Here is a 12665-nt window from a genome sequence, read left to right as displayed (position 1 = left end):
AGTTCCTGGTAAAATTCACTTTTAATAATTTAAAAATAAAGGCACCTCCTCTCAAATAGCCACTCTGCAAACTTGTTCTTACTGGGACTCCATTCACTATTACCTCCTTCCCCTCCTAACTCACTGGCCTGAGGCAGAAAGGTAAGGAGAACTTTTCTAAGAAATGAAAGGTATAGACTCAGAAAAGGTCAAAGCACAATAAAAAAGGCACTGGCTAATAGGTCGAACCTGCGGAGGTGGAGGGATGGGAAGATGAGGGAAAGGACAACCAAAAACTCAATAAACCCTCCACGCTACAAAGAGGACAGGCTTGTTTGCTATAAAAAGCCCAAACCTCTTTCTCAATACAATTTTTTTTTTCAATTTTGGTTCTCAAATTTTCAGTAAAATATTCTGACAGTAGAAATGTATTATTTCCCATCAACACTACTCACGTATTTATTTTAATTGTTGAGTCAGTTTCATCATGGTCAATGAAGAAATATACTCCACATTTTTAGCAACTGTATATATTCAAAGAATTTTATAATTAATATTCCAAGCAGAGGCAAGAATCCCCAGTGCTCAGACTTCCACATGTCAGCAAAATCAACCAGATGGTTAATAATGATCTACCTGGTAGAATCAAGACATCTTGGGAAGTAGTTCGTGTTTTGCTTTTGGATTTAACGTTTTACGGAGTTTAAAAAACAAACAAACAAAAAAAGATACTTCTCAATGTCTTCTTCAAAAGAAAATTTATAATTATTTTTGCAATTCCCAAAAAGCAACAAAAACACATGACAGTTTACAGAAGCTACCCTGTTTTTGTTTTCCCCATTTTTAGTGAAGAGGAAAACACAGTGCAGGAAGTACAACCTTTACCCATGGACGCAAAGATGAAGTGGGAGCACAGAATCAGAACCCAGGCTGTCTGGGTCCAAAAGGGGAGATCTTTCCACACTGTTGGTCTTAACAAAAGGATCAAGCAGTCAGATGAAATGGCCATGAGGTACTAGACAACTAAAAAAGCAACAAGGAGAATAAAAGGATGGATGTAACCGGTCTCTATGCCCAGCTCTTTTTATAAGCTAGAACCAACCTACTTTATTTATTTCTTGTTTTGAACCAACCTACTTTACTTATTTATTTCTTGTTTTGAACCAACCTACTTTAGTTCAACCAAGGATGCTGGTGTTTTGGTCAAGTTCATGTATAAGGACTACTGGCTTTATGTACTAAGACCTCTGAGCTGAAATTAATTGACTTTATTTAAAGTTTCTCACTAGATTTTGGATCATACCCTTCAAAGAAAATGAGAACATGATGACATTATGTTCAGAGTATGCTGACTGCAGAAGTAAATTTGGAGTGAATCTTATTTATTGAACAACAGTGAACACTCCCTGAGTGCAGAAACGTCAGAACAAATTCCAAAAGCAAAGCCCAATTACCAAAGGTTCAAGCCCTCTCTCACCTGCCAGCCCCTCTGGCCTGAATTCTACCTGAAGCTAGAAACATCTGCCCCCACATTTTTGGCCCAAGTTTTGTTCCTTAAATGTCACGGGTAGCAGGAACACAGCGTCACAACCCCTAAGCTAAGATCCTTAGGACCAGAAGATTTTCAGAATTCAGAAATTTCTGGATTTAGAAGGTACTACAGGGAATATACCAGGTAATGCCACAGCAGTGTCTGAGCAATAGTCCCTATTCTATCACATTGGCACCTTTGTAGCAAAAGCTGTGCAAATCCACACTAAGTGCACTGAATAAAGAATATAAAAAGTCTCACATCAGTTCAGGTCAACTCTGACCTCAGGGTCAAAGGAATTTCAGCACCCAACTTAGCATAAAAATTTTTTGATCCTCAGAGCTTTCAGAATTGAAAATAAGAGATTATGAACCTGTATTACTGTGGATGCTTTACTTATAGTAATGATCAGTACTCTGAGTGGAAAAAAACAACTAATGAAATATAAATTTATACCTAATAACACCGAAGTAATTCTATGCCGACTACAAGAAATCCACCCTCTCCAAATTTTAAAGGCAATGGACCAAAGAGTTCATAAAGTCTGTTCCCCACTAGCACACAAGGTAACACCATCAAAACCAAAAAGTTCTGGACAACCAGGTCCCTGATAAGGCACGATATTCAGAAAGATAATAAACAAGTAGGTGGGGGGTGGGTAGCCAGATATTGGGGTTTTAAAAGGATCTGTGATAAATGTGAGAGGAAAAAAAACCCCAATCATTCAGTGCCAGCTAAGATGCTAAAAAAATTATGGAAAATTACGTAAGTCAACTTTTAACTACTATCAGAAAATTTGCTATGAGAAATAACTCCATCTTAAACTTCAGTTTTAATTGCTCACTTAGAGTTCACACGTTATTTAAGGGGAGGGGGACAGTCATCAAAGTCTGGAGTCACAGAATCACCATTCTTCAACTTCCAGTGGTCTTACTGATCAACGTGCCATCTCACGGGATTATGAGAACGGTCTGACATGCCTCCCCAGGTGACTCAGGGCACAAGAGTCAGCACACAGCACCACACAGCCACAGTTACATGCTAGTCCTACTCATCCAAAATGAGGGAGCCCAGCTCATCACACTGCCCCATCCCTCACAGACCTGAAACAAAGACAGAAACAGAGGTAAGCTCTCCAAGGGCAGGCACCCCAAGCATTCGAAGGACTGGGCTGTGCATAAGCCAGGTGGAGAAAACACAAACAGTTTTCTGTACTCTGTTAAAGCACATACACAGTTTTGATCATTTGGGCAGCTATGGGAAGTGTGCACCAAACCCCGAACTTCAGAGGTAGAAAGTAGTGCTCATGGTGAAGCCAGTGAGCTTGGGCCAGGCCAGCTTTATCACTACAAATTTTCACGCTCACTTTATGAGAAGTTTGAGACCTGCCACAAACTTATCACTAATAAGTAGACATTCAACTATTTGTTCACTTCAATTCATCCAACAACCCCCAAGCACTTCCACTATGCCAAGCACAAGCTGGACACGGGGAACAGAGCCACAGAAATGAACAAATGGGACTAAGGTCAAAGCACTAAAGAAGTGCTTCAGGATGCAGATCCTGTAAACACGCTGCTACAGGCATGTCTCTGTGTTGCTTTTTCAGGTGAGATAAATAATAATATATTCCTCTATCGCATGCCTAACCCACAGTTTAAAACAAAACTGATGGGAAGTATCACTCCGAATGACTACCAGTAACATATAATAAAAAATGAGACAAGAACCTTTGTGAGTCTCCAGCTTACACAGGTAAGTTACATATCACTTTAAATGAACATTCAGCAAAAACAGGTGTATAACCAAAACTAGTGAAAAGTAAATCTGCTTGGCTATTATGAGCCCAAGAGCTAAACATTTAAAACTCAAAAGCTATTTGGTCAATTCCCTGAAACAATCCAACTGGTGCAATATAACAGCCATCTATCAAATAGTTAAATAAATATGGCATCACTGAAATAACAGACGACTGTGTATCCAGACAGAAATCCGACTCTGGGTGTCCAACACTTCACTTGGGCAACAGGAAGACATGACCAGGCAGTTAATAAATGCTTATGTAATATAAAGATTTCACAATATAAGATGCTTTTGAAATATTACCATTGATCAGCTTCTTTGCCATTGGAATAGGGCATACTTTTGAAAATGAAAACAAAAGCTCAAATTCACTGTTTTTTAAAGAAAAAAAAGGCAAGCAAAAAAGGTGAGCATAGTTGTTGTCTAGTATATATATGGAGAGAGACACATATATATGTCCCAACAGAGCTTTATGCAGCCTCTTACAACCACAATAAAGAATATGTTGCCTTTTATTGACCCTAGTTTGACTGTCTGAACAGCAACATTCTAAATTTTACATATAATTAATTTCTCAGCATCCTCCATGAAGAGGTTTTCACTCAAGCGGTACCCATCTGGCAATTATACTTAATGTACTTCTTTCTACTAACTTCCTTGAGCCAAGCATCTTTTCTTTCTTTCTCAGTCCTTATAGTTTTAGATTATGTCCTGACTGTCCTGAGCACAGACTACTTGATCGCCTAATAACCTTCTCTGTTTTTTCAAAGCCTTAATAAAACAGTCACATGATTGATACAAGATAAATATGAATACATATACTCTTACAGAAGTTCTTCCATGGGCTGAGTTAAAACTACAGCCTATCAGAGACATAAACAAAGAATTCTTTCTGTTAAATTATTTTGACTCCATTGCTTTTCATTTAAAAAATAATAATTCTACCTGTGATATAGATCTTACCAAGAGAGCTGAGAAGTGGATGTGTCCATCTCATACCAGCAGCCTTACTAGAGATATTTCAGTGAGTGTTCCTGGGGTTTTATTAAGTGAACAAATTACTAATCAATGAACTCTCCAGAATGTCCTAGGTGTTTTCAATAAGGTATGGAAGGCTTGACTGAATGGGCATGAGGGTACAATTCATAATAAGTTCAAAACACACACCAACTGAACACCTGTCTTTATCTTGCCCTCTCCAAACCCAAATTGTCTTACTTTTCCTTTTCTTAACAACAACAAAAAAAAAGAGCAAATAATAAGCTGCTAAAGACATTAAGTACAACTCCTCCCAAAGAGGTTTACTACAGGACTTTGTGTCTTTTTTTCATCTTATCAGTATATGCCCAGAAGTGTACACAGACGCGCGCACGCACACACACACACTCACACGTGAGAAAAGCCAACGTTCTCACGGAGTGGGACCCAGTGACTCACTTACCTCGTCTCAGGGTTGTAGCCTAATATGTAGAAAAATGAATCCACTCGGGCTTTAAACTCTCTAGCAGCAAATATGTCAGAAAAATGGGAGATGTTACACTTCCCTCTGGAAATAAACGAACAAAAAAATGTTAGTAATGTCCTCAACAGCTCTGCAAACCATACTGCTACTAGAAAAGCAGAGGTGGGGGAAGATATAACTAAATCCATAGTATTCTAAGAACATGTAGTATATGGCTACAAACTCTTTAATTATATGTTCAGAAAAATGGGAGTTCCCCGCCCCAAAATAAGAAAATGTCCAATACTATATATTTTTTTGTTTCATGACTGCTTTAACCTACAACTTTACAACTTAACTGCTTTTATCTCAGCCTTTTAGTCTTAGAATAAAATTAATTAAACCACAAAGACAAATTGAGGGCAGGATTGTGATGAAAGGATATTAAACTAGAAATTACGGGGAAAAGTTTAAACCACAGTTACATTACTTTACAAAAAAAAAATCCATCTAAAGTCTCTGTAGATCATCAAAGCAAAATGGGTCTTTTCTTCCTGCTACCTTACGAAAAGGAGAATGTGTAACTGTTAAATATTTTTCTTCTCCCTGAGTGTGGAAGAAATAAACTGTCTTGGAAATTAAAACCTAGAGAAATTTTAATTTTAAATATATAGATGGGTTCTAATATACAAACACACTTCCCAAATTTTCAGGTAACATTAACTAAGTTGGAAAACGCTTTCCCATGGAAATACTAGAGCAGTAAGGTTTCCAGGTTCATCTACTAAACAAAAGTTAAACCACAATATAGCTGAAAACTCTACAGTACTACACAACTCCTTAAGCAGCATTTCCACGCACCAAATATAAATGTCATTTACATTATACCATGCAGTAGGACCCACCACCCCACTACACACACCTACATACATACAGGAGTACTGAGAGAAATTCCAGGGTTCCAAAGAAGGCAGGGAGGTTTTCAGAATTTCAACTCCCTCAGCAGTTACAGGAAGCAACTTAAACATCAACTGGAAGCCAAAGGCTATGATTAGAGTAGATGGAATTGGAGGATCGAAGGCACATCAACAGAACCTGCAAGATGCTTCCAGGGATGTGACCTCCCACTGCGTGAGCAGGCATTCCATTCCCAGAAGGACTCCATGAGTTGGCATGTCAACAACACACACATGTGCTAGTCGCCAAGGTGTTAGTGAAAGAAACTGAGGGATATCAACAGGGGGATGGACATTCATTCACTCCCTACCAAATTAAAAAGCAATTAAAAATCCTCCTTTCCCACAGGGCTTAAGTAATCTGTGACCAAAGCCTCAGTACTGGGCAGAAGATAAGATGAGCTGAGACCATCTCTGTTTTAAAAATTAAACAAAAATACTACTGATTTCTTTAAGTTCCTTTGGATACTACTGATTAGAAGATAATGTAGGGTTCTTGAGCACTTAAAATATGGCTGGTATAAGTGAAGAGAAATGAATTTTAAATTTTATTTAATCTCAACTAATGTATATTTAAATAGCCACATGTAGCTAGTGGCTACCATCTCAAACAGCACAGATTTATATAACATTTCCATCATCGTGGCAAGTTCTGTTGGAAGCACTGATTTGTAGGTAACAAGATACAATTAAAGGAAAAAATGGACTAGGTATCAACTCTCCAGGCCCAGGACCTATCCTTCTAGTATTTAACTGGAACTAAAATGAGCTTCTGGAAAAGGATAGGCAGGTAAGACAACAACATTTTAGATGAACAACACACTCGCTCTGCAACTAATCACCCATCTATCAGAAATGATTCATCCCTGAAGCCTAGAAGAAATAGGTAAGTCCCTTTATCAGTTAACCAGAGATAAGTACATCTATTATACCTATCTCATAAAAATATTAAGAAGATCAAATGAGAAGTCTATGAAACTTTGTACACTGTTCCGTTTATGCAAAATAAATTATTGCATCATTGTCCATTACTAAAGGAAAGCGATTCTTTTATCATTCTTGGTTATTACTCAAATTTAAGTTTATCCTTAAACTTGAATAATTAATTAATTAAACATATAGAAACTCCTCTAACCCACAATTCTAAACACAAGCATTGGAAATCAGTTATGTTTAAGACAAGGTTTCCCAGTCTCAGCACTACGGCATTTTAGACAGCAATCCTTTGTTGTTGGCAGCTATCCTGTATTTAGCAGCATCCCTGGCCTCTGCCGCATAGCACCCACACACATCATTGTGACCATCAAAAACACTGCCAAAATGTTCCCAGGGAAGGGCAACACAGCTGGTTTAGGGAAAATCCAAAGCAGTAGGAAGAGAAGGCTATCATATGATAAATGACTCTGAAGCTGTAATAAACGGGATTTTATCTACCACTGTGTCCTCTATTTGCTTCCCGTTTGATTATATAAAGGGTATTGATCTTTGTATGTTACTTCTATATCCTGCTACTCAACAAAATTTTTTAGCATTTGACAGAGCTTAATCACTGATTCTCTGAGGTCTTCCCAATATGCTAACTTTATCTGCAAATACACAGAGTTTCACTTTTTCTTTACCCTTTCTTAAGCCTCTAAGTTGTACCTCTAATACAATGAAAATGTGGAAAGTAGTGGAAATAGAGGACATCCTCACCTTCTTCCTGACTTTAGTGGAAAAGCCTTCCAGGTGTTCCCATTAAATAGCTTTAGAATAACCGCATCATAATCATCGCTTTGGAGACAGGTTTCTTCCTTAGACTTATTACCATGGTATTAGATGTTAACAGAGTCTTGAATAGTAAACCTACCTTGCATGCCTGGAATAAATCCCAGTTGGCCATAATGTATTTTTTAATAAAATACTAGAATTTCTTAAAGCATTTGATTAATTAGATCTAATGTTTTTCCTCATTAATTTCTGCTTTTATCATTATTATTTCCTTCACTGTGCTTTTGTTGTTGTTCATAACAGCTTTATTCGTACTAGCCTAGATACAAGCCAAATGTCCATCAACAAAGCAATGGGTAAACAAAGTATTGTATAATTTACAATGAGATTACTACACAACAACATATAGAAAAGAGCTACTGATACATAGCCCATCATGAAAAATCTCAAAAATTAAATGTTGAGTAAAAGAAGCCAGACACACAAAAAACTACATACTGTATGATTCCATTTATATGAAGTTCTAGAACAGCAAAAAGGAATTTATGGTAGGAGAAATCAGAAGAGTGGTTGTTTCTGGGTGGGAAGTTTAGAGAGAACAGGAGCTGAAGGGAACTTTCTGGGATGATGAGAATATCCCATGCCTTGTTTAGTGTCAAACAAATGTGCCAAAATTTATGAAAATGTAAACTTAAAATCTGAATTTTTCTGTATATATAAAAGAAAAAAAAAAAAGCATTGGGAGAAAATAAAACAACAGTCACTAGCCTATAGCTGGGGACCTTGGAAGTGTCTGTCCCTGCCGGGTAAGGGGCCCGCAGCAGCAAAGCAGAGTGGAAGACAGGGTGGACAGGGGCCGGGAGGCTGGCCGAGGTTGGTGCTGATGGGCTGCCATCCATTCTGAAATATTTTTCATATCGCCTCCTGCTGAAGAGTAGTGCTTACATTGTAAAGTAAAAGTGTGTACACGTGCACCATTTTAAGCCCTCAATATTTTTTCTCCAGGGCTCTCTTTTCACCATGCTCTTGCTCAAAACAGTATATTATTTGACAGTCTTTGTGAAATGGAGGCAGAGAGACTGTTAAGAGAAAACTGCCATCATGCCCACCTGGCTGAAACAGCTGCTTTCCCAGCTTCCTCAGGTTCTGCATTCCCCATTATCTTCACTGTTAACAGAAATAAGGCTAAAGACAGGGAAGCACCATGTCTTAGGGTCCTTTTATTCAGCAGTAACAAGGGCTTCCCGGAAAAGACTTGTTCCAAGTAGTGCTTTGTTGTGACGCCCCCCGGTTACGCCCTGGGCACTGCACCATCTAGAGAGTCCTGTGCCTGGTGGGAGAAGGCCATCTGAAGGGGATGAAAAAGAGGAGAGAACCTCCTCAGGCAAGCAGAGAAATACAAATGGAAACTGTGGCCCAGAAATTCATTCCCTTAAACTGTATCCATACTTGAGCGAGTCTTCGTACATCCCCAGACATATGCAAACCTCACAGAAACTCGTGAAGAGGTACACAAGCTCACAAAGACTGCTTACAGTATCATGTTTGTTTACAGCTATTACTGTCACTCTTACCCGGAAATAAGGGGAAACAAGATTTCGAGACAGTCAGCATCGTGTCTATTGTAAGCCATTTGATCAATGACAGGCATAGTATCTTTTCTTTTTTAAGTTTCTTTTCTATTTCTAGTTCTTCTGTTTCCCTTGCCCTCCTGTGGGTTATCTGAACATTTTTTTAGGATTTCATTTTGATTTATTTATAGTGTTCTGAGTGTCATCACTCCACACAGTTTTCTAGCGATTGCTCTAAGTATAACCATATACAACATCACATCCAACGAAGCCCCTCTGCCTCTCCGCTTTTTAAACTTAATTTTCTCAAATGTTTGAGGAAAGTCCTTAAACACTCCTCAAAGACAAAAAGGTAAATACAAACAAATGGGAAAACACCCCCTATTCTTGGATAGGAAAACTCAACATGGCATTCCTCCAAACTTGATCTATAAATTCAAAGCAATCCTAATACAAACACCAGCTAGCTATTTTATGGAATAAGACAAGTTCTACTAATATTCATACGGAAAAATCAAATAACTAAAAAGGGGGGGAGCTAGCCCTATCAGACATTAAAACGTACTATAAAGCCTCTATAATTAAGAGTATAGTGCTAGCACATATATAGACAATAGGAAACAGAATATCAAGTCCAGAATACATATGGAAAATAATACATGACAAAGGTGGCATCTCAAACCACTGAGGTAAAGACAGTAAATGGTACTGGGGCAGCTGGGTAGAATTTATCTTTAAAAAGTGGTGTAGGGCAAGGCTTTCTAACTATGACTCAAAGTCCTGAGGGGAATACTTGCAACAGGCATATTAAGAACTTCTAAAAACTGAGAGACAAAAAGACAACAACCCAACAGAAAAGACATGAACAGACAATTCACAAAAATATAGACAAAAATATGCTCAAACTCACTCACTGTTAGCAAAATAAAGTAAAACAACACTGAGACACTATTTCTCATCTACCAATCAGATGGACAAATTTTTTTAAAAAATAACACATTCTGCTGGGGAAACAGAAAGTCTCAGACATTGTTGGAGGAAATGCAAATTGGTATATGCGTTCAGAAGAGAAATCACATATACATAAACTTTTCAATTCAGCAACCCCTCTCCTATAAATCCACCCTGAAGATACACATCCAACAATAAGGAAATACATATGCACAAGGATATTGATTGCAGCATCATTTACAATCGAAACATCTTGGAAACAACCTACATGCATATACACAAGACAGCAGGTGAATAAACCACAGTACGCCCACAAAACAGAGTACTATACAGCTATGAAGGAGAATGAGCTCTATGAGTTAACACGGAGCAATTTCCAGAACATACCGCTAAGTGAAAAAAGGCAAAGCACAAAAGACTATCTATAGTATGCTACCCCTCACATAAGAAAGAAGAAGTTATAAGAAAATAGGCATGTATTTGCTCATTTGTGAAAAGAAAATGCAAGAAGGATAAATTAAGAAGTAAAAGGATCAGTCATCTATAGCAGGTAGGGGGGCTGAAGACTGTATCTTCTTACAGCTCTGACCCTGAGAGCCACAGCAATAGTTCACAAACCCTTCCTTGCCCAGAAAATAAACACACAGTCCAAATCAACCAAGAGGAACCAAAAATAGAATGCAAAGTCTAACAAACGAATCCAGCTATATAACAAATGAATAACACAACCACACCTAAGGAGCTACGAAAAACAGAACTGACCTGAGCAACTTTAGAAAACAGGCTCTTGCCTGTATACTATACGTAAGACTAAAGACAAAAATGTAGTCAGTAAACGTGCTTCTCACAGGCACATGGGTTACAAATTCTGAAACTAAGTTATGTGTACTGTAGAATTGGATAAAAATAAGCAAATGAAAATATATTTTAAACAATAAGAACTGAGTTTTTCACTGCTGAATAAAGAAGTTACCAGTAAAGAAAAGGGGAGGGGTACAATGAATCTCGTGGTTCTGCTCTGGGCCACGTGAGGACACAGGGAGAAGCCAGCGGCCTGCACACCAGAAGGGGGCCCTCACCAGAACTCTGGCATCCTGGTCTCGGACTTCTAGCCTCCAGAACTCCGAGAAAGAAATTTCTGTTGTTTATAAGCCACCCAGGCTATGGCCTTTTGCTTCCAGCAGCTGTAACAAAGTAAGGCATCCGTGAAATTCAAATAGGGTCTTTAGTTCAATGGTATTGTTCTAATGCTATTTCTTGTTCCTGACAACTGTACTGAAGTTACATAAGATGCTCACTCAAGTGAAGACTTGGAGATGGATACGTGGAAACTCGGTACTTACAACTTTTCTATGTGTCCAAAAGTAGCTCCGAACAAAAGAATTTTTAAAAGACTATGACGTATTCGAGGGCAGAGAGAGCGTGTTACTCAGTTAGGTGTTCCCAGCACCTACATCCCAGCACCTACACGGCCCTTCCCCTATGATGAGCAGCTCAGTAATGTGTTAAATGATGAATGAATAAAGAAATAAGGGACTGACAAGTTATGGTGTCTAATGAAGTACTAAGCATGTATAGACAAAACGATAAAAATGCCATAGGTCAGAGTTATTTCACATATAAAAAGAACTGTAGACTAAAGCCAGGAAATGAATCTTAAGCTGCGAAACTAAGAGCTCTGAGACTTCATGAAACCTCTTAGGGAACTTGCAGAAACTAAAGGAACTTTGTAAGTTCTAAGAAATGGTTGGGGAATTGTACCAAGACATAATTAACCTGTTTCAATCACTACACATATGTGACGCTAGCTGCCCATAACAAAGGAAGGAGATAAATTGATTTGGGATGGAAAAAGGGCAATTAGAAGCCCTGAAGACCTAGTTTAGGATTTCTTGGCCCTGGGTTTCTGGAAAATTCACTCTAGAACATACTCCTATTAATATGAATTCCTAGGTAAAATGATACCTTGTAACCTGTAACCTACCTTGGATATTTTTTTTTCCAATAGGAAGCAGATAATTAGAAGGCTGGAAAATAGCCCTCAAGCCGATGAAAGAGTTAAGATCTCCTGTCTGCCCTCCACAGTCAGTACTTGAGAATTCACTGTTACAAGTGCACAGTAAACCCGAAAATGCTGTCCAGGTCACATGTTCAGAGTCCAATCACAAAGCAATCGCTCTTGATCCTTTGATCATCAATAAAGTATTATGCTTAGGGTAAAAATACTATCAAAGCAAACAAACTGCAGGCTACAAACCGATTTGCTCATTCTCAGAGCATCTACAAATGGCTCCCTGAGCTGAACACTTCTCTCCATGCCTAAAGCGCCCTGAGTATCCAAACAATCCATCCTAGAGGCCACAGAGAAATAAAATAAGTGGATGCTAAGTAACCGTACCACCAATAACTTAATACAGAATTATACTTAATTTCACTTTTCCTTTTCTTCCTTTTATGCTTTTAAGAAACCCATTCGGATTCATGAGCGCTACTCATACTACGGAGTGTGAGATAGTCTCTCTGCAAGAGGCTTTTTCATGCTCTGTACCTTCCTGGATATAAAACCAGTTCTGGGTTCTGTTACTTCATCATGTGACTTTAAATAAATTTGTCAAAAAGGTGGCACAAAGGTTAACAAACTTGACCTTGGTCACAAAACTATGTGGTAAAGCCAGGATTCAAACTGAAGTCTTCCAATTTCAACCTGGAGCTTTTTCTTTTAT

The 12665-nt window shown here is 38.3% G+C and overlaps 1 protein-coding gene across 6 annotated transcripts in view; it reads right to left on the bottom strand.

Moving 5' to 3' along the window:
* RERE (arginine-glutamic acid dipeptide repeats) overlaps nucleotides 1–12665 on the bottom strand; it is a 437697-nt gene that overhangs the window by 154389 nt on the left and 270643 nt on the right. For all 6 annotated transcript variants that reach the window (XM_081215086.1, XM_081215082.1, XM_081215088.1 and 3 more), the window contains one exon: nucleotides 4755–4859. In XM_081215086.1, coding sequence (XP_081071212.1) covers nucleotides 4755–4859 — 105 coding nt within the window. The remainder of the gene's footprint in view (nucleotides 1–4754; nucleotides 4860–12665) is intronic.

This window comes from Mesoplodon bidens (assembly GCF_964165515.1).
Source record: "Mesoplodon bidens genome assembly, chromosome: 2".
In the NCBI taxonomy this organism is placed as follows: domain Eukaryota; kingdom Metazoa; phylum Chordata; class Mammalia; order Artiodactyla; family Ziphiidae; genus Mesoplodon; species Mesoplodon bidens.
This window is presented reverse-complemented; position numbering and strand designations above follow the sequence as displayed.